Here is a 21,135-nt window from a genome sequence, read left to right as displayed (position 1 = left end):
AGTCCCTCCATCAGTCATAATTCACCGAATTTGCTGATATTAATAATAAATCCAGAAAAAAAAATCAGTATTAGCCCCTGATTAACTTATTGTTGACTTATTACAGGTTAAATAAATATTTTTATGATAAAAAAAATTATTTGACCTACAATTAGTCAGTAATCAGTCAATCGATTGTAAATATCAATCTTCATTCATTTTTTTTTTTTTATTAGAATCAGCAAATTCAGTGAATTTTGACTAATGGGGGGAAGTTCGAGCAATCGCTGCTGTTTCCCTTGAATTTACGAACTGTCCCTAACTTCTATTTCTGTAGCAATGCCGTTGTGACTAAGACGTTTTGGACTAACGCAAACCCCAGATGTCGTTTCCGAGGTTGCTAAGGGTCAAATGTGTAATGTCCAACTTGTTTTATTATTTTGAATATTATCGTTTAATAATATGTGATTAGAAATAATTTGCTAACCACTTTATTTTCTGTGTGTAGGATGGTTATTGTGATATTTCGAATGGATAGATCCCTTTATGTGTGATTGTAGTGTGGTTATAATTCCTAATTTATTGAAGAAGATCAATAGTTACGAGAAGAAGGTTGCTGAAATTGATAAGCTACGAATCCAACTAAGTTGAGCAAAACAAGATAAGAAAAATATTACAATTTGGCGGTGTTCTTATTTGTTATCATTGTGGTTATGATATTATGTGACTTTGATAAAGTTGGTAAGCAAAATATGTTGGAGATTGGTAGTTGACGAGATCACTCGTGCATAGAGAATAGGCGTGTAGAAGTATTATGTGTTTTGTATTTCCTAGCTTGTGACATGTAGAACACTTCTACGTATTGTCAATCAACTATTTTATTTGCTACTATGTTCACGTGAATTGAAATGCATTACGGCGTATTGCACTAGAAAATACCTTTACGCTTGTATATATGTATAAATAAGAGTTTGGAGTTGATTGTGCTATGTGATTTATTGTGTATTCAAATATTAAAAATGGTTGGGGATGCCGTTAGGTTGCAACGTATGATGTTTTACGACTCAAACTGGACTGCTGCAATGGAAAAAAAACCTTCAAGGATACTCTTGTACAATAGATTTCACTCGGTCTAGATGAGCCCGGATACCCGGATTCGTATTCCACACGTCAAGCAATGCGTGAAACCAACCGAGAGCAAGGACTATCATTGGAGTACACGTTTTATGAATCCGGAGTGAGACATTTGTTTAATCGGCGCCATACTCGACGCTTCTCTTCTTCGCTCCTGCAGATGCATCTCTCTCTCTCTCTAGACACACACACGCACTCACAGAGACCCCCAAACTATCATTCGCACTGCTGATTTTTTCTGGTAATTGTATAATTCGAATTTACAGTCGAACTTTAGATTTGAGAGTTTTTGGTTTGGTGTTTTGCTGCCCATTTTTGTTTATATATGTCTATACATAATGCATTATTTAAAATTGCTTTTTAAGGAAGATGAGATTATTTATACTTCTTCCTTCCAATATCTACAAGTTTCACTGCCAATGGAAAACGAAGGTGTCAGTGGAATGGCAAAACGCATGAAAGCTTCTGTATGTCTTATGCCCTGCCGCTCTTTACAAGCATTTAGATGTCGAGAAGAGATCAGGAGTATATTTTGTTATCCTATTACTGACAGGTGGAGGATAAGGAGACCTTGGTGGAAGGTGGATCGATTGTACAGGTTCCTGGTGAAGATAACGATCCAAGAGCTTCGAATTCCGAACAAGTGGAGATGGAGATTGCTCACATTCTCGAGAAGATCAATAACTTCACTCAAATGGTAAATTCTACAAATGTCGGTTCTGAAAATTTTGTAGTTTTCATCTGAACAGGAGAGTCCACGACTCTCAAGAAATACCTTGTTTGATATATACTTCATACGTGAATTTCTGGAACAATTTTGTTGGAATATGTATGCCTCTGATTGCTTTTTGTAAAGGTGTCCGAGCTGCTAGAATCAGGGAAGTCAATGCTAAAGGAACTGAGCAATGAATTTGAAGAACGGATGATTTTGTAAGTAAAAAGAAGTAAAAACTGGCTTCGAGTTACTGGAAATGAGGATTTCCTACATATTATGACTCTTATTTGTTGACAGAATACACAAGGAACAGATGGAAAAGTGGCAGGGGGAGATCAAGGAACTTCGCTTACTTGATGCTGCTAATGAGGAGATTGATGCTCTTTTGAACAATGCTAAGTACCTACTAGAGAACATTCATGGTGGATCCTGAGATAATGTATGACAAGGGATAAACAGAAGATCCAAATCTGCAGCTTACCCCTGGAACAATTCAAGCACCTGTTGCAGTATATTAGTTGTAGTATCAGTATGACCTAAATATGGCACTGGTACTGCATGAGTGGTTTGCGATTAATTCCTCTGTCATTTTACTGAATTTCAATCAGGATATCAATGCTTATACAAGTGAGTTAGGATTTCAAGATACTGAAATTGTGTTTTAATTTTTACGAATTACATGAGATATTGGATGCATATAGATGTAATTTTGGCTGTATGAATCACTAAGGGCACACAGGATAGAAGTATGCTAGTTGCAGATTTGTTATGATAAGTTGCTTACAAAGTCATTATGCTGATCATCTTCGCACACACCCTATAATTTTATTAATCAACAAGCATTTTACTAACATATCTCAGGTAAGCAGTCTCCTTCACGTCATAGACGTTTAACATCAGTTTGCTGCTTCTTAGCACACCTATTAAATGTGTAATCTGATTTACGCTCGAACAACAGTTTCTACCACAGGCGATTGGATTATTTGCTCCAAATGCTCTCCTTCATCTTCCCATATCTCAGGCAAGGCTTCTCTTATATTATGTATGCTGTTTAAAGCATGATCGGCACCTGGTACCAGAGTTGATCTTCCCACCTGCATTTTGGTATCCAATCAGGTCAAATATGAAGCAGGATTTCTCATAACATTGGAATTTGGTTACTGTATGTGCTAATTTTTTTCTTAACTTACAATTACAGTGTGAAGACCAGCTGCTTTTCCATTGGCAATGTTACGAACACTATCATCAAAGAATATCTGAGAAAGAAAAAGAGAAACTCCCTTCAGTCTTTCGCTATGCTATGCAGTTGAATTGAATGTGTTAATTAGGTATTTTTTGGAATTAACTGTTTTCTTTGGATCAACATTTGTGATACGGATGGCAGCTTCAATGGCTTCTAATGAAGGCTTGCACAAAATTTTAGTCTTAAAACTCGATTCTTCATTCTTCCTTGTCTCAGTGGCATCCTGAGGCTCTTCTTCATACGTTCCGTTTATGCATTTAACAGGTTCCATGGGAGGGTTAAGAGTTTCAAAGCAAATAACATCTTGGAAGCAGTCTTCCAAGCCCAACCTACTGAGCACTTGAGCTGCATGTGCTTCATCTGCATTCGTGAAGATCTGCAGCCAGAAAATAACAGGTACTTTAAGATTTGCCATTTACCTACATGTCTGCTTGAATTGAATAATTTGAACATTTATCCCCACCCCACCCTCCAAAATAAGTTCAAATATTTGAATTTCGCATACTATTTTCTGTTGGGGCATGGACAATAGCAGATTTCGTAGCAGTGGATCAGGTTTTAGCAACTCATAGGGTAATCTACCATGAACATAAGCATGAAACTCATCGTTATCGAATTCATATCCAAGTGCCTGCAAGAAATGACAAAGGCATAAGTTCTAAGTGGCCTATGGAAATTAAAGCCATCTACCTTGGATCATCTTGATCAATATATATCTCTGCCTTGTTTATATATACCTTAAGACCAGCCATTGTTGTTCCATATTCTTTGTACAACTCCAAACACATCCTAGGGACTTCAGTTTCTTCAATTTGCAAGTGATGCAACATATATTCTGCAAATTAAGCGAAACCATGCATGCGTTCATTATCAATCATCATAAACTCATAATCTATCACAACAATTTAGGATTACAATGACTGGTGGTATGCAAGAACTTTACCTTCTATATTCTTGCGACAGGCCAGGTTGATCCCCAAGCTCAAAGGGTACAAAGTGTCATCCATATCTAAGAAAAGATGAAGGATTATGAAATTCATCATATACGATCTTCCCCTTTGATCGGGAAAAAAAAATCTTCCCTTAATTTTCAACCATTAAACTGATATTGTAATTTTAATTTGGATGAACAAATACTAAGGGGAGGATAAATAGAGAAGGATTAGTGATGTACCAAAGAGCAAGCACTCATATTTAGCACCACTGTCCCCGACAGCTTCCATTTTCAGTCGAACTATAGATGAAGTTGTTCCTGAAGAAATTAATTCACATTTTACTTCTCAAAGTAAAATGTTATTCTGAAGATATATGTTGACACCCTCGAAGAACCTAGGATAGAAAATTACTATATGCACATGCCAAAAGAATATAGGGAATATATGCTAGGAAAGAAACAGACAAACTAAAAATACGAGGTCATGTATCTATGTGAATAAATGTTCAGAAATTTTCGAGTTTTAGATCAATGTGTAATACTAGATGGTATATGCTATGATCAAATCCTTTGACAAAACTTAAGTAGGAACTTGGATGGGAGAGGAAGAAACAAGAAAACTGGGAATGAATAAAGCATCATAAATTACCTTAAAGAAAGCTCGAAAGGGGCTCTTGGTTGCACAATGGACTATCAGGCATGGAGGGTATATCTATTTATATATAACAAAAGATGAGAATGAGATCATGTTTTGTTAATGGAATCAAGCACCACCATAAAGGATATTTAGAGGCTAGAATTATACCATGCAACTGCTGATGTGTTGAGCATCTTTTGTTGATCAACTGTTTCCAAGAATTTTTCACAGATGTCGTTATGGGTCGTTTTCTAATTAATTAATGCATATAAACCGCTTTTAAACAAATTAATACACAAACACACATATCACACACACACACACACACACATATATATATATATATATATATATGAGCATTTATCCAAATTAATATTTGTTTCAATAGATGTATTCTGAGTATTAGGTCTCCATCTATTATCTACTTCCTGTTTGGAAATAAACATAGTGTAGATGAAAAGTTCATAACTCCCCACCCTCGCACCAGAGATTATATTAATTAACTAAGAATGTTTAATGTGTGGTCCAATGGATGTTTGCCACCTCTGTCTACTTAGGTCTATAAAATTGTAGATTCAGAAATAGTGGAACGTGTTTGAGAAATAATAATTGATGATTTGAGACAAGTGGATTCAATTATATTGATTTGATTAGAAACTGCGTGATGGGTGTGTTTCCACTTGGTATAGTTTTATTCTTTAATTTGTTAAAGAAAAATAATGGACTTTGGATAAGAATATTTGGCAAGAGTATTTGCAGCTAAGCATCTGTTCTTTTCTAGGCATTAAAGTAAAATTAAGGCAAACATTGCTCCAGCTATATGATTTGGTTTAGGGAATTACATATGTTTAATTTTCTTTTAATATTTAGCTTATTAAATTAAGTTCTGATCCCCAATTATGTCTTACTCTACTGCCAAATTTTAGTTGAATTTCACTGTTCACTAATATTACAAATTTGATTTTTTATAAGCCAATAATAACCATTGTTTGGACGAACTTGATTTTATCAATCAATCATAAATAGAATATGTAAGTACATTGATTTTATCAGTGTTTTAGAATAATACTAACATATTCCATTTAGTTGTCAAATTGTTTGATCAGCATCTCACTTGTGCATGTATTCGGATACCACGTTAATGGGATAGCTACTGAAAATGAAATCATGCATTTATATTCCTTTCATTTACACTGTTTATCTCAATCAAATATTAGGTATTTCTGTTTCACTGACACCATTTCACTTTGATAAATCTCATTGTAAGTGCGATTAAGCTAATTTGTTTATAACTATCATTATATATACACATTTATATATTATGTAATTATTTATTTATGTATAGTTTACTGTTTAGCGCTTTATCATTTTCCTGAAAAATTTTTCAGTACCAAGAAATCAGATCCAAGCCAAAATACCAATTAATTGGTTGAATTTGCATCACGGCTCTCCTTTCTTGTAGAGACGAATTGGGCTCTTATTTGGACGCGGCCCGCTCGGACCTTTGTAGATCAAGTGGAAAAAAGGATCCAACAGAAAAGGTAAATCCAGGCCTAAGTAGAGTTCGGATCAAAGTCCAGTTTGTTGATAGCCTGAATTATAAATCAAATCAAACTTAAAGCTCGTGACTAAATGTTTCCACGGCCTATTGGGCCGCCTTATAAAGCGATCCAATTATTTAAGATAGTCATGTTGCTATAATAGCATAAGACATCTCAAGACTCAAGTTTTCACAACCTTTGTTATTTTGTAAATTCTATCAAGAGAAGTTAATTCATTAATTACTAGAGTTTCTTCTTCTTCTTGTTTTTTGTTTGCCCTAAATTATTGGATTTACTTGGGATATATAGAGACCTTAACCACGTCTTTCCTTCCCAAGTTCTTTGGAATGTCAGGTAAATAGTAGTACATGGATCGCAATTTTTCGGATTGCGAAGATATTTGTCCAAAACCCCCACAACTCAAAATCTTCATGTAGGAATTGTATTCTACTTCTTTTGAAAGAAACGTATGCACCATACATGAACTTAGTTCCTCGTGAAGCTTCTATGAGTAATTTAGGAACCGTGAGTTCAGTCTTTTTCTGTTTTAGTATCTTGCAATTATAGGGGGCAGATAGCCCTTAATCAGGACGTGATCCGAATAATAAAATTGTGCATGCTTTCCTTGTATAGTGCTATCAAATAATATTATTATAGTCTGGATAAAAGTCGAGAGGAACATGATTCTTGTGGCTGATTTAACAAAACATGTACCAATTACCAGAATCTCTTTTTTCTTAGGTACGCTCTCTCCATAGGGAATTTTGACTCTTACTTGTTTCAGGTAAAAAGTTGAAATTCTTAACGAATGCATGCCAATTGCCATTGATTTTCGCAAGACATCTGTTGAAGTCCAGTTCAGTTTTTGCAGTTGTGGAGCAGGCATGATGGTTCCCTCCCAATTGCTCTCAACCTGCAATTGCCTGGTATTAAGTTTATCTCCTCCTAATTACTTCCTAAGTCAACTGGTTGGGATAATGAAATCAAAGAGTTAGAAAATTCTTACCTAAATCAAATTTGATCAAATTAAATCAATCACACCTAAGTGTATTACACTGACTATACAATTCAATCTGGCCAAACTCGGTCTAGGTAAGAATTTTCCACCAAGAGTCTGGTTTCATAAGAAATCTAAGGACAAATTTATAACGCCACAATCAGATACATATCAGATTCAAATTTCATATTGATAAAGTAGGAGAATTGAGTCATTGACACTCATATACGTATCCAATACTAATAATGGAATTTGATACCCAATTAATGGAATTTAAGCATAAGCCTCAGTAAAGAAACTTGTGTTATGAAACGGGATTATAGTTGTTTTCGCAAGTGGGAATTTAATGGGATTTAGCAGGAGTCGCATTCTGCATATCTTATAAACAAGTGGGAATTGGAGATTGATGGGATATGACCGAAAATCTTCATGTATAGATATCCCTCAGCTAAAATATCCCACTTCTTGGTGCCTTTGTCATTCAAATATTCGAAAGGGAATGGACCCCTTTAGACAAGATTTATTTGAAGGGTTCTTCCTTATTTTTGAATTGTCCTATTTGCTCGTCTTTTTCAACCTCAATTTAGCTTTTCACTGCTCCATGTTGGATATTGAACATTCCATCCCTAAAGTTTTAGCCCATTCGCTCCTGTTTCTTTTTATGTTAAAAGGCCTTGATCACATTTATAAATTCCACTGAATTTACTCCACTAGTTTCGGCTATCTATCTATCTATATATATGTATATATATTCTTTTTTCCTGAAAAGAAAGTTGCAGTTGGTGCAATCTTTTACAAGAGAGATGGATCGAATGGAAAGATATGTAGACCCGCCACAATCAGTGGTGGTACTGAAGACTTGAAGACTGAGCCCGTGATCCACATTTTGAACACCATTTCTACAACTTATACTATATTTAACATCCTTCAACCTTCTTTTTGATCCTCAAATTATATGTGACGGTATGATTAATTCTAATTCGGGTGCAATTAAATTTGCATCAATTATATAATAAGTCTAATACATTTATCATATGATTGGTGTACGGTTCAAAAAAAGTGACCAATCATATATACGCTTACTTCGTGATTGATTTGGTTCGATCGAACTCAATTTAAATTTAGATTTTTTGTGATGGTATAAATGATCCCTTGCAATCTTTCTTTAAAACCAAATCAACTGATCGTCCTTCTTTTATATATATATATATGAGGTAGTCAAATGACAATAGTGGACAAAAGGAATAAATAAAAAGTTGAAGAAAAAAATAGAATAAAGAAAGCGAGAAGTTGAAGATGAGCAGTCGGTTGGCTACACGCATTTGCCAAAGCTTGACTAAAATTTGTCGTAGCTCACCGGTTTCCCTTTCTTTCATTAAACTAAATATATAGTTGCTTTCGTTTGATGAATACTTATTTATGTTATTTATGAAAGATCATAACTTCATTTAGGCTTTTGGGTTTAGACGTCAAGTCCCACTCTATGGAAGGTATAGTCCATACCACGATATAAATGCAAGTTAATGCACTTACAACTGTCTTAAAAGAGTATTTCACACGGAGTGATGAGAAGTAACTCACCATCCTGCCACCATATCAAAAAAAATGAAAAAAACCTACCAGGATAAATACAATTTTGGTCTCCCAATAATTTCAGGTTACAATTTTAATCCTTAATCTATTAGTTATTTTTTTTTATCATTTTTAGTCCTTTTATTAATAAAATTGTTATGTTAAAAAAATAGCGATATTCCCTTCATTTTGTTATATTTTTCAAACTTTTGTCCAAAACACCCATTACCCTTATTTTCTTCAAGGAATGTTGTTTTGATTGTATTGATGTTTAATTAATTCATGGATGTTTATTTTTCAGTATGGATGTTCTTTTTTGCATTACATATATGTCTAGAAATTGCATTATATACAAAAAGGGAGGAAAAGGGCTAATTTTTTTTTTCAATGAAATTTTCGTTAACTTGAACAATTTTATTCATGAAATTGCAAAATTGCCAAAAAGATAACAGTTTAAAGACTAAACTGCTACCTCAAATTATTTAAAGACCAAAACTGTATAAACAACTATGTTTGAGGACCACCAAAATCACAGTTATCGCCATCCTGCCCATTTGTTTGTAAAAGCGTCCAAGAATAATGTCTATTTAGGCTGGCAATTATCCGTTGTTTAGGGGAAAATGACCTTTCATGTACCAAATGCAGCCCTACACCAACCCTAACAACTTTTACCTTCACTTCCACGAAAGCTCTCATCATAGCAGCCATTGCACAAGTATTAGACACTTACCAAAATCAATGGAATTTGGATACAAACAGAAAAAAACTTTCATGAGAAAGCAACAACAAGAGACGAAGAAACATCACTGAACAATGTCTAATTACCATTTTTCTTTACTATATGAAATCATAAAGAAATCCTATATAGTCGTAGACTATTCATCATAATAACCGTATGTACATGTTGCAAATATAACATCCCTCTCTTTTCTTTAAGAAATATATAGTATGGTCTATTACACTAAGTGGTCTATTACACTAGTACGGTAGTCGGCATTTTCAAACTGCTTTAAATGCTCAGACATATGGTCAGAGCTTGTGGGATGGGTCAGATGTTTCAGCTTTTCAATGTCAGAAGAATCTATACTCGCTTGTTTTCTTTTTCTTTTTTCTCCGTAGGAAATGACAGATTCCTCGTACCCTTTAACCCATATACTAATCCCTAGTTACTGCTACTAATTCTTAATTACTCAACACACAAAGCATAAGACACTACTGCAAAAGTCACTGTAGAATCACATGAAAATCAGTGATCAATTAATGTATGAAGAGATCAGAGCAGGGTGTTTAATGAAAAATCAGCAACCCCTCCAGGCATTGCATCGATTTAATCAACTAATGGAGGGTTGAGATTTTGACATTCAAATTCTTCGATGGACTGGACCGTCGGATGAGAAGGGAGAGTGGTGGTCAAACACGCGTCCGACGAATAATCAGAAGGTCATCGGTTCGACCACTTAGTGTAATAGACCATACTTCATATTTCTTAAAGAAAAGAGAGGGATGTTATATTTGCAATCCTTCTCCAAACAAGAAATTGTATTATCATAAGTTAGAAAATGCATTCATACATCTAAAGACTTCATATCATAGCTGACAAGAAACAGAACAAAGAAAATTCAGTTGTTCTAAAAAGGAAGAAAAAGTACAGAAAGCGTCTATTTTGCCTGTGATTCAAAGATGTCGGATAAAGAAAGACTACCAAGAAAGTAAAGCTATGAGCAGTAAAATATTCAATCGCTTTGGTTGCAGGCAAACATAAATACTCAACTTCCATGCTAACTACCAATCATTACAAGATGGAACATGCAACATCAGCAAAAAAGATGAGGAGAGAAGGAAGAAGCCTGATTTCTGAGATAAGCAACCCCATCTTTATATTACATATATATATATATATATATATATTTATATCAACAGAGCAGATAAAGATCCTTGTACAAAGTTAAATGGCCGTCTTAACAATCCAGGGATAACAAACTCAGCTTTCAAGAGAGTAGCAATATTGCTTTACGACAAGGAGAGAGACACGAAAGCTAGTCATAAGATTGAAAAGCAAAGCAAGACCTACGAGGAATGTGTTTACAAGAACCCTTTACAGATCACCAAAACTGAAGCTTCACACAGCAATATTCATGTGAGACATAAAGGTGCTCAAAGCATGATTGCAATCATAAGATGACAGTACAAAAAGGCAGTCAAGTAACATGAATCTAATGAAGTTACTAACATGCGCAAACCGTATGGACAGATGACATTTTGTGATGAAGCAGCATTACTTACTAGGGATAAATAGCATGAACTGTGGTGTTATAAAAGTGAAAACAAGCCCAGTGGCATAGGATAATCTCATCAGTAAGAACACGTCATTCTGCCCTCGCTTCCTCCAGTGCAATATATTGATAAACAAAAACCAGAAGACATATGCAGCAGTGTCCAAGAACCATAAGTTCTCAGTAGATCCCATTCCAAAACTTGGCATGAATATCCTATATAATAGAAGGCCAAGAATTTAATGTATGTAATCACTACATGAAGCTTGGGACTATCTTGCTTATTAAGCCATATGAAATGATTGCCTATTAAACGAGACACATAGTTCGTCAAAATTGACACGAGCTTATAGAGAAAATAAACAAGCCCATTGGATAGATTAGTATGATCGCTGCAGAAACGAGGATGCATCCGAAATAACTAGACTAAAAGATACTCTGTTCGAAACTGATATATAGGGGGGGCAAGTAACTTTTTGAGGTTGAAATTTTACAGTATGATATCAGACAGCATCCATTTTCACTTGAGAAGAGCAATGACATACACAAGAGAAAGAAGATAAAACACCAGAGTTCCTTATTACCTATTAAAATTACATACCACAAACCAATAAGAATAATAAGACACACATCGCAATATAAACTCCAAAGATTAATCCAACCCACTGCTGCAAAATTGTTTATCCATGTCCAACTCACCTGTCATGGCTGCAAAGTTCTAACTTGCTGCTTGATGTTCTCCGTAGGAAGCTGAGCCGAAGCATCATGGGCGGCCATTGCAGGGGCTGATGTCAGGGTTTGGTACTGAGCAGCCAGCTGAGGTGGCAAAGGCTGAGAATAGTACATTTGAGCATGTGTAGGATCAGCAAATTCATAAGTATAATTAGAATTGGCTGCTGAAGATGGAGCAATTGACTGAGACGGATGATGAATCTGAGTGAAACCAACATATTGTGCTTGGTGCTGGCTGGATGGGATCTGGACCAATTGTGGAGCTGTTCCAGCTGCTGTTCTATACATTGCAGCAGCCATTTCAGGTTTGGATGAAGCAGCATTTATTGCCTGATTGTAAGCCGCATGGGGGGGCAGGCTAGCAGGAGGCGGCGTCTGGGGACGGCTAGAAGGAGCTGATGGAGCCAATTCGCTATAACTGGGTTGCTGCTGCACAGGCAAGTTATAAGCCTGGGTGGTTCTGGCGGGCACGAAGTAAAATGGGTACTGCTGGTCAAGAATCTGCTGGTGCGGATGGTGTTGCTGCTGGGAAGGATAAATTGGGTAATAAGAAGCAATCGGCACAGCTCCAGCAGGAATATATTGGTTGCCAGCATGAACAAACTGTTGCGGATGATGCAATTGAGGATGATTTTGATCATACTGTGTTGATAACACATAGCCAGATTCCTGAACTTGCGGCTGCATCTGAACCTTAGTGGTGTTATTTTGATCCCCAGTCTTGAGATCAGCCTGATTTGCAGTAACCCTGGTGTTTCCACACTGAATTTGCATAACTGATTCTTGATACATAGCTTGCCTCTGCCTAGATAATGGATTTGACATGCTTCCTTCACTGAACCAAGCACATCACAATACCAACTGAGATAGTTTCTACTCGAAGAATTGAACAGAAAATCACCGGAAAAATATAACACAACTAAATTCATAAATAAAGATCTCAAATTAAAGATCAATTTACCAAATCTTTCAACAGCGTACCTTGAAACTGAATCTGGAGAAGGTAAATCAACGGCAGCAGTTTGTTTATGCTGAAACTGAGGAACCTGCTGAGGCTGCAATTGTACCTGGGGCTGAATTTGTTGTGTCTTCCTGTACCCACCATGATCTGATCTTTCATCATCAGAAAAAACCCGATTTGCATAATCACCACCAACCACCACTGGTACGCCGGAAACCACCGTACCAGCAGCCACAAAACCCCCAACCTCCTCCTGTTTCTGCGGCAACACCAAATTTACATTTCCGGTAGCTCCCACACTAATCTGCTGAAACTGCTCCTCAATTCCCAACCCTCCCACCTTTGGATTCTCCTCCACGTGAACCCTTATTGGTGGCAAATTCGCCATGGACGGAGAACTCGAGGTAGACCCAAAGGACGACGTCGTTTCCAGCATTGGAGAATCAGGGACAGAGTGAACATCATGATTAGCAACGCTGTTTGCGTTTCCATTTCCACCGATCTTCGACGCCTCCGTCTGGGCCTCTGGATCCTTCCCCACGGCCGCCGCCTTTCCCACTAAATCATCATCCAATCCAAGAAGACAATTAACCGAGGAAGTTTCCGAAAACCCACGATCACTGGCAGCCACGGATAAAGTACTTGCCTTACCATTGAGAGCGTTGAAAAACCAGTCATCCGATTTAGTCGACGCGGTCTCCACAAGAAGCTGTTCAATATTGGACGATGTCTTTGGAAACAAGAATAGGCGAAGGCGGCCGGGTTTCAACCCCCCACCGGCACTGTTAAGGCGGTCGTATTCTTCCACCATGTTCTCAAGATCTTCATCTGTCGTAACAGAGATTAAGGAATCCAAGTCCTCGTTGGGCAGTTGGTATTTCAGGGAAAAGGATTGGTTATGGAGGAGGGTTTTGGAGAGGCGGTGATGGAGGTCGGAGAGTGAAGTATGGCGGTCGATGACGATGATGCGGGTGTCTCCACCGACGTAACAGAGAGTCTTGTCGTGGGGGCGGGGGACTATATGCCCACCGTAGCTGCACATGAGGCGGAGCTTCTGTGGGGGTTGAGGTGGCGGCGGGTCGGCGTCCCATGAGTCGGTGTGGCGGGAGCGGGGGGAGGAGTCGAGGGATTCAGGGTAAACAGCGGCGGTGGGGGTAGAGGCTGGGAGGGGCGGAGCAGCGGCTGAGAGTGGTGGTGGGGCCTCCATAGTTGGAAAAAGGGGGGAAGAGAGAGAAAATGGTGAAAGGAGATGTGCTGTTTGGACTCGTTCCTGATTTTATACTTGTTGCTTACTCCAGCTGTTTTCCAATTTTATATTTATATATTTAATTACTCCTTTCTCTTTTCTTTTTTAATAATAATAAATTATTAAGTTAATTATATATGCACGTATAGATACGTATACATTCACATGCATACATGTAAATATGTATTTATCCATTCCACACCCCTCATTCTGTATTTTCCCTGTTGACAACCATACATTAATATGATCCCAATTTCAATGATTTATTTTCTTGAAATGTACAAATATATATATATAGGTGAATAATTGAGGAGGAATATTTAAATAAAGGTTGAATCTTGATAATAGTTAATAATAGAGTTATTTTATTATGAAAAGAATATTGGTTTGTAAATTGGAATTATGGAAGATTGAGAAGATGAGTATTTGTTAGAAATTACCAACATTATGTGGGTAGAGTATGGGAATAATGAGGGAAAAGGTGGGGCTGCGTTGTAAAGTAAAGACAGTGTAGAGATAATTGGAAGTGGAAAGGAAATAAATCTGAAAAAACTGTGGGTAAAATGGAAATTCATGTGGGTTGACAGCTAGTTTGGGTATGGTAGGGGGTGGGTGAGGACATGATATTGTGCAGGGTTGGTGAGTTGGTCAGGTGATTTTGCTTCCATTCCCCTTTTCTTATTTCTTACCTTCCATTCACTTTCTTTTCTCATACTACAATCCTTTTACTTGCCTTTGATTTTTGCATCTTATTGTTCATCCCACCTATTTCTTTTACTTCTATATCTTTTCTAATAAGATTTTCCCTTTTTTTCAATTTCATCATTCTGTTATATTAAAATTTCAATCTACATATGTACATTGTTGTCCAAGTAACGTAACATTTCTTTTCAACTTTAGGTTTCTGGTAGCTTTGTGGAATTAAGCAAAAATTATTAATTTGTTCGAATATATTCTTTTGAAATTTGTTATAATTATAAATATCTCATCATTTTTTAAAAAATGATATATATTTTCTTAATTTAATGATCGTCTAAAACATACCACTTATATTGCATTGTCACAAGGGATATCTCTTCTATACTATATAAAAAGAAAATGTCTTTTTCTCTCACAAATAACGGTTATGACACTGCAATACCAATTTTATTGTTATGATAATGATATCCCTAAATTGATTTTCTTTTTGTTTCTTTGTTGCTTTCTTTCTTTCTATTTTTTTTAGAAATATAATGTATATTTTTATTCATAATATATTTTAAAATATAAAATATTATTTATTATATACACACAGAAACAACGACTAATATATTTATAATTATAACAATCTCAAAAGAAGAGTTGTAATTTAGGGTTGTATAAGATGAGTTTAATTTGAGGCGTAGAGAATGGGGCAGGAAAGGTGAGTGAATGTTTGAAATATGGAAGTGACAGTCACACACATATCATTTTCAACTTTTCGTAAATACACAGATAAGATGGGTGAAATTGATTAATTTCATGTTTCGTACGCGAGGATTAGTGTGTAGAAGAGTAGGTGGGCCGGCCCACTCAGGTAAAAGTTATTTGTCGTTTTAGGCTTTCTGTTCTGTAGTGAGAATTAATAAGCTGATGAATATATTTTAACGTCCAAAGCCCCATTTTGGACGTATTTTTAGCTATAATCAATCTTTTCATTGTTAACGATCTTTTTTTTTTTTTTTTTTTTGCTTTTGGAAGCATCAAAAACGTGTTTTCCTTGTTACAAAAAAATGAAGGGATCAATTATTTTCTGCTGATTGATAATTTGACTATGCACCCAATACAATTACAATGGATATATATACATCCACTCCTATTCTACAAACAAAGAAATTCGGTATTTCTGGAGAATTATGAATCGTTGTATTTTTAGTAGATAAAGAATTAGTTTTTTGAGTACTCCTCTCTCTTTACTTCCATCCACCAGTACGGACTAATCAACACTGTAATTCTGCAGTTGGAAGGATGATTAGGCCTGAATCACATTGCGATCAATGAGGCGCAGTAGGGCTACATGAGATCGTAAATCATTCTAGCATAGTTAACGTTACAGTTTCTGGACAAAGAAGAGAAATCAAACAAGTCTTACCAATCACTACCAGAACTTAAACTTAATGCCAAGAAAACCAGCAAGTCCAACAGCAAAAGATAAAACGAATGCATAAGCGAACAGGATAGCCAGAGCTGAGGTTGAGGATACAGACAGGGTGTCAACGGACAAGTTCACCAATCCTGTAAGGATGTTGGCCTGTACATGTCAAGACAAAAAATCGCATCTAGTAAGCCTCTTGATCCAACGAAAACATAAGATTGTTCTGCAGTGTAATAATAATCGGGGTACTTTCTCTAACCAGAAGAAAAGTTGCCAGTAAATTTTGATTAAGTGCATCTTCTAGAGCTGAACTCTTGCATCCCGATACATAATCAGACATCATTAGTATGGCTAGCACCTGGAAATTAGATTTTAGTTATTGCTAAGATGTAGAGGAAGCATATAGATGAGCAAGTCAACGAGTCCCAATTTGAAAAGAAGACCTCCCCTCTCATACAATTTCTACATATTAAACCAACTCTAACTGAAAGTAAATATGAAGAAAGTAAGGTCTAATTACCTGAAGGTTGGAAGCTAAAGTGAAACATACGTAGCCCAAGTTACACTGCAACGGAAGTTAAAAAGTTATATCTTTCTCCCTCTTTAAAGGACGGGGGATAGAGTGACAACGGATGGTCACTCAGAAGGTGCAGAAATGCGATATATCAAAGTGTCAGAGGACTGCATTTACCATTCGACGAGATATTGGTTCAACTTGCCAGTCCACAAGCAAAGTTACTGACCTGTGACAATATGAAGGAAATGGAACTACTTAGCAAATCAAGTAATTTAGAAGAAAGAACCAAATGCTAGGTCCAAACCATCCATCGTACCAGAAAAGAAGGCAAAGAGCCCAAACTCTAGTCCTTGTCCATTTCTTGGTTTTTGTGATACTATCAAGTTTGTCTCTAAAGAAGAGATGGCTTCCTATTCTGACACCAAGAAGATACATACCCCAATACCCTGATGGCAAGAAAAATGTGACGGGAACATTATAATAATAATTAAAAGTATTTTCAGGAGAACTAAAGTGACGGTTATCTACACAAATTTATCTTGAAAATTGTTTGTTGAGGCTATCAGTTTAAATATAAGTTGGTCTTCAAAATGGCACTGGGCAATGCTGAATGTGAGACTGGAAAAGCATCCCACCTAATGCGTGTGCATTAGACTTTAGGAAAAACTCCCACTGTGATGCAATCTATTTAAAAGGTTAGAGAAATACAATCCACTAAGAGTTTTCAACTCAAAACAGAGTGTTCATTAGCTAAGCTCAATTTGAATTAGCTAGATTTTAGTTAGCTTTAGCTGCATTTCGCTTGATACGTCACTTAAAGGTTAGGCCATTTACATTACTTCACCGCCTTTTTCACCTTCCCCTGAAAAGAACTATGTGTAAAGAGATTTAGAAAAATGAAGGATACATGCAAAAGGAGTACCCAAGGTATTTCTATTTACTTACAGAAAGATCCTCACCGAATATGCTAAATATTCCTTCCTTGTTTTGACTGAAGATGTCCGTTCCCCTTTCTTCAGAGAGTAGATATTTATTAAACCCACTTAATAGTAAAGCTTGGTACCCTGATATTACACATAGTTCACCTCTGTTAGATGAACAAGTTACGTAATTTATCCATTTGTAATAGGATAGTGAATAAAGCAAATTGTATAACATACCAATGAGGATAAAGGAACCAAGAATCCCACAGTATTTTGGATGAACGTTAATAATTGACGTGAGGATAGACACAGCAGCTAGAGTGAAAAAGAAATTCCAATGGACACCATATTCCCCAACATGAACCTGTAGGGAGAAAATAAAAGACATTTGTTAAGCCTGTCCTGTATTTCACAGTGAAATGAAAACGTCACAATAAATTTCTTGGTTTCAATCAGTTTATTTATTAACATTTTTCAGTTACATCAGATGCTATTTTGACATTTTAAACGTACATTCAAATCTGCACATGCAACAAGATTATCACGCCAGCCAATAGACAATAATGGAAACATATATAGCAAAGCATATAGTAGAGAAGGTCTGCACCTGATAATTTACACTTGATGTCGAAATAAGTCGAGCAAACCCCAAAACAATTAAAGGACTAGTCGAAATAAGGGTGTGTCTCAATGTCCTGGATTGGCAAACAAGAAATTGAGATTACCTGATCTATCACAAACTAACAAAAATATAATTGAAACGAAAATGTAGTGGAAACTGGCAACTGAAAGAATTACAAAAGAACAGTAACAAACAGAAAAAAGTACTTACATATTCGAGATGCCACGCGCCTGCCGTGAAACCAAGGAATTTGCCACTACAAATGAACCTACCCCAAGATCCATCTGGTATGGCCAAAACAACAATGAGGGGAAGATTTAGTAGCACATTGCTGGACCATGATTACAAATCCATCAAACAGGTCCTCACAAACTTGGGCGAAAGTTCTGACTTCACTAGTATATAATGTAAAATATAAGATGTGTGGTCCACTTTTTCATCAGAGGAACCCTACTGAGTAAATAAGCATGACAATAACACTACACGTATCACAAATTTATGGGCATGGTTCCCAAATTAACCTCTAATTTAAAGTAATGATTTGACATCACACGTATCAACCAGTTTTAAGGGTAAAAAATTGTAAACTTACACAAAATTTCCACTTTTCGGGTTTCATCTATAACTCCATCCCATGACCCATCAATTAGGAGCTCTAAGAATGTAATGAATTAACAGGATAAAGTAACAAGCAAATTGACTTGATCAGATAGACATATGAACCAAACTTCAGAACATCAGTTTTCACCAAGCTAAGATATAGTTATAAGTAAATGGACTGGATCACAAAGACACATGTATCAAAATTCAGCACATTCGTTCTCACCAAGCTAGTGCCATATGCCTCTGTTTTCGCATATCTTCTGGGAAATATCTTAAAATCAACAGCCAAAATAGAGGTGCATGTAAGAAGCATCTGCATGGTGTCGTACTCATCAGCAAAAAATTTCAACAAAAATATATTTCAAACAAGAAATTTAGGTAACTTGCCCATCTAACCACGTACCATGGAAACCCTATAAGATGATATATTTGTCCTAACGACTTCTAGGTCATCTTCCTGCAAGAATGAAGATCGGTTTCTGTTTTGAAAACTAAATTAATTCCATGTAAATTTTCCATACATGATTTACTTTAGCACAATATGCAGAATCATTCAAGCCTTCCAGTTATCTTACTTATAATCAGGAAAAACTCACCCAAACACAAATATTAAGCTACAACTTTTTACCTCTCAAATGTTCTCAGGAAGATCAACTGCAAAAGCATCACGAACGTGTTCTGATAAGTCCATTCTGCCAGAACCTGTCATGGACTAGTGATATCAACTACAGTAACCAAACAATTTCCATATCTGGAGATAAAGAATCACTACAGTCTCCTGCTGCTTCTCCAATATAAACCACTAATGTCAAGAATCCAGATACGTTCATTTTACAGACCAACACCCACTTGTACACAAAATTACTTTGCCCTGCTAGTGGATAGTGAAGTCATCTACCAAAACTTAATAGAGAAATGAGTAGTCTCCGGTGCTTAAATAACCCAAGCAAAATGGAAGCCAAGCATAACAAACATGTTCCTTGATATTGTAAATTCAGCATTATTCCTCTCCCATGTTTTTCAAACTTATGAGGCAACTATGAAAGCCCATTAAGCCAATAATGAAAACCAACTTTTTCTCACAGACATCTTAAATAGTGAGGTGTTTCCAACAAGCAACCAGAACATGCTTCCCATTTGCTACTAAAGTCCAAAAATTGGAGCTTTCTCTATTTACTGGTACTAGGCAAGTTATGTTTTCTAATATATTATTGTTCCCTATTTGACCACCAAGTACATTAGTTTTTGAAAGATTAACTTCAGATTTTAGTGTTTCTGACATGACTACTGAGTCTAAAATAGACTTTAGGCTCTGTATTATTCTTTTACTTTTGGATGCCATCACACTTTATCTGTGAAATTTCTTATTCTTAATTATGATGAATTTTTCATTTAATACTGCTTGTAGAGTCTATCCTAAAACCAAATATGAACCCAGATGTAGCCTTACACCCATTTAGTAATCTGGAATCCAGAAACTAATCACATAGAGTAGAGTAAGCTACTACATTTTTCTACAATATTTTCTGTTTAGTAATACTTACAGTCACAAATAGTATGTAAGGAACAGCAAGGCAGAGAAAGTCAACAAGCAAAGATCCAAAGTACGCTTTCATGCTCTTGCCACTACCCGCAGCATTATCATCTTTCTTAGCAGAAGCTGATAAAACCAAGCGACCATAATCAAAAAGTGATGTTGGGCAATAAAAACATTACTACGAGAAAAACAACAAACATCAACGCTATGCAGACTTTCTAGCAGAGCTTACAACGATATAATTACCAGAATTGATCCAACTGATGCCATGTCTAACAAGAATCAAAATCTGGCAAAACAGGAGCACAACCGTGTAAGATCACAATTAACTTTTTTTTTTTAAAAAAAAAAAAAAGAAGGGGGGGGGGGAGGGATGTAGCTTAGTACTCACAGAAACATTTGTGATGAGAAAGAAAATTTCGAGCTTCGAAGATCCCGTTAAGTTGCTCACAAATCTGAAACAACATTTTGAATTTTTCCATTAAAATCACATAAGAACAAAAATCAAGGAGCCTAACAATGTGAAGACAAGTCAATTGATCAGCAGATTCTGGATTAACGACAAGTACTTACTGTTCTTTGAGATGTCTGTTGAGATTGAAGGAGTCCATGGATGAGCCAACTTCGTTTCGAAATGCTTGAGAAAATTTTGCAGAAGAAAAGCTGTAAATGCTTTGACATTAAATTTGGGCTAAAGCATTGGGTCCATCCAAAATAAAAATAGATTGAGCCCACTATTAACTTTTTGTCTCTATGGGGGCCCAACTTACATCACACCACCCTTCTAATTTTGTGATTCATCATACACTTTTTTTTATTTATGAGAATATATATATATACATATGTTATTCTCTTA

The 21,135-nt window shown here is 36.1% G+C and overlaps 4 protein-coding genes across 8 annotated transcripts; 1 reads left to right on the top strand and 3 right to left on the bottom strand.

The window, feature by feature from the left end:
• The first annotated feature begins 1,001 nt into the window (after positions 1-1,001).
• LOC105160542 (knotted 1-binding protein) lies at positions 1,002-6,448 on the top strand. Of its 2 annotated transcripts, none has more exons than XM_088885354.1 (6): positions 1,002-1,354; positions 1,479-1,580; positions 1,667-1,810; positions 1,970-2,043; positions 2,126-3,467; positions 6,105-6,448. In XM_088885354.1, exons 2-5 carry the CDS (start codon positions 1,533-1,535, stop codon positions 2,259-2,261), a joined length of 402 nt encoding a protein of 133 aa, XP_088741480.1. In that variant the 5' UTR covers positions 1,002-1,354; positions 1,479-1,532; the 3' UTR covers positions 2,262-3,467; positions 6,105-6,448. The 2 variants fall into 2 exon arrangements, with proteins under 2 accessions (XP_088741480.1, XP_011076275.1); XM_011077973.3 differs by having other exon boundaries at positions 1,005-1,354; positions 1,522-1,580.
• On the bottom strand, positions 2,570-4,764 carry LOC105160531 (Haloacid dehalogenase-like hydrolase (HAD) superfamily protein). The gene is made up of 8 exons (XM_011077953.3): positions 4,655-4,764; positions 4,246-4,323; positions 4,015-4,080; positions 3,809-3,906; positions 3,577-3,702; positions 3,175-3,447; positions 3,019-3,084; positions 2,570-2,922 (listed from the first exon to the last, which is right to left on the bottom strand). The coding sequence occupies exons 2-8, from the start codon at positions 4,292-4,294 to the stop codon at positions 2,770-2,772; spliced, it is 831 nt and encodes a 276-aa protein (XP_011076255.1). The 5' UTR covers positions 4,295-4,323; positions 4,655-4,764; the 3' UTR covers positions 2,570-2,769.
• A 4,442-nt stretch (positions 6,449-10,890) lies between the features above and the next one.
• On the bottom strand, positions 10,891-13,978 carry LOC105162071 (uncharacterized). 3 transcript variants are annotated; one of them, XM_088882408.1, is made up of 3 exons: positions 12,739-13,978; positions 11,725-12,592; positions 10,891-11,241 (listed from the first exon to the last, which is right to left on the bottom strand). In XM_088882408.1, exons 1-2 carry the CDS (start codon positions 13,923-13,925, stop codon positions 11,728-11,730), a joined length of 2,052 nt encoding a protein of 683 aa, XP_088738534.1. In that variant the 5' UTR covers positions 13,926-13,978; the 3' UTR covers positions 10,891-11,241; positions 11,725-11,727. The 3 variants fall into 3 exon arrangements, with proteins under 3 accessions (XP_088738534.1, XP_020548409.2, XP_088738532.1); XM_020692750.2 differs by lacking the exon at positions 10,891-11,241 and having other exon boundaries at positions 11,480-12,592; positions 12,739-13,276; positions 13,370-13,978; XM_088882406.1 differs by lacking the exon at positions 10,891-11,241 and having other exon boundaries at positions 11,480-12,592.
• Positions 13,979-15,934: 1,956 nt separating this feature from the next.
• On the bottom strand, positions 15,935-21,005 carry LOC105160518 (transferases, transferring acyl groups). Of its 2 annotated transcripts, XM_011077931.3 has the most exons (16): positions 20,853-21,005; positions 20,671-20,734; positions 20,526-20,568; positions 20,287-20,402; positions 19,371-19,444; positions 19,146-19,221; positions 18,966-19,055; positions 18,350-18,423; positions 18,125-18,212; positions 17,755-17,881; positions 17,554-17,658; positions 16,911-17,040; positions 16,769-16,820; positions 16,598-16,642; positions 16,337-16,435; positions 15,935-16,233 (listed from the first exon to the last, which is right to left on the bottom strand). In XM_011077931.3, the coding sequence occupies exons 1-16, from the start codon at positions 20,888-20,890 to the stop codon at positions 16,081-16,083; spliced, it is 1,374 nt and encodes a 457-aa protein (XP_011076233.1). In that variant the 5' UTR covers positions 20,891-21,005; the 3' UTR covers positions 15,935-16,080. The 2 variants fall into 2 exon arrangements, with proteins under 2 accessions (XP_011076233.1, XP_011076242.1); XM_011077940.3 differs by lacking the exon at positions 20,853-21,005 and having other exon boundaries at positions 20,512-20,568.
• Between the last annotated feature and the right edge of the window lie 130 nt (positions 21,006-21,135).

Source organism: Sesamum indicum, linkage group LG1, assembly GCF_026168435.1.
Source record: "Sesamum indicum cultivar Baizhima isolate 11 linkage group LG1, ASM2616843v1, whole genome shotgun sequence".
Taxonomy (NCBI): domain Eukaryota; kingdom Viridiplantae; phylum Streptophyta; class Magnoliopsida; order Lamiales; family Pedaliaceae; genus Sesamum; species Sesamum indicum.
Note: the sequence above shows the minus strand (reverse complement) of the source record. Positions and strands in the feature narration are given on the sequence as shown.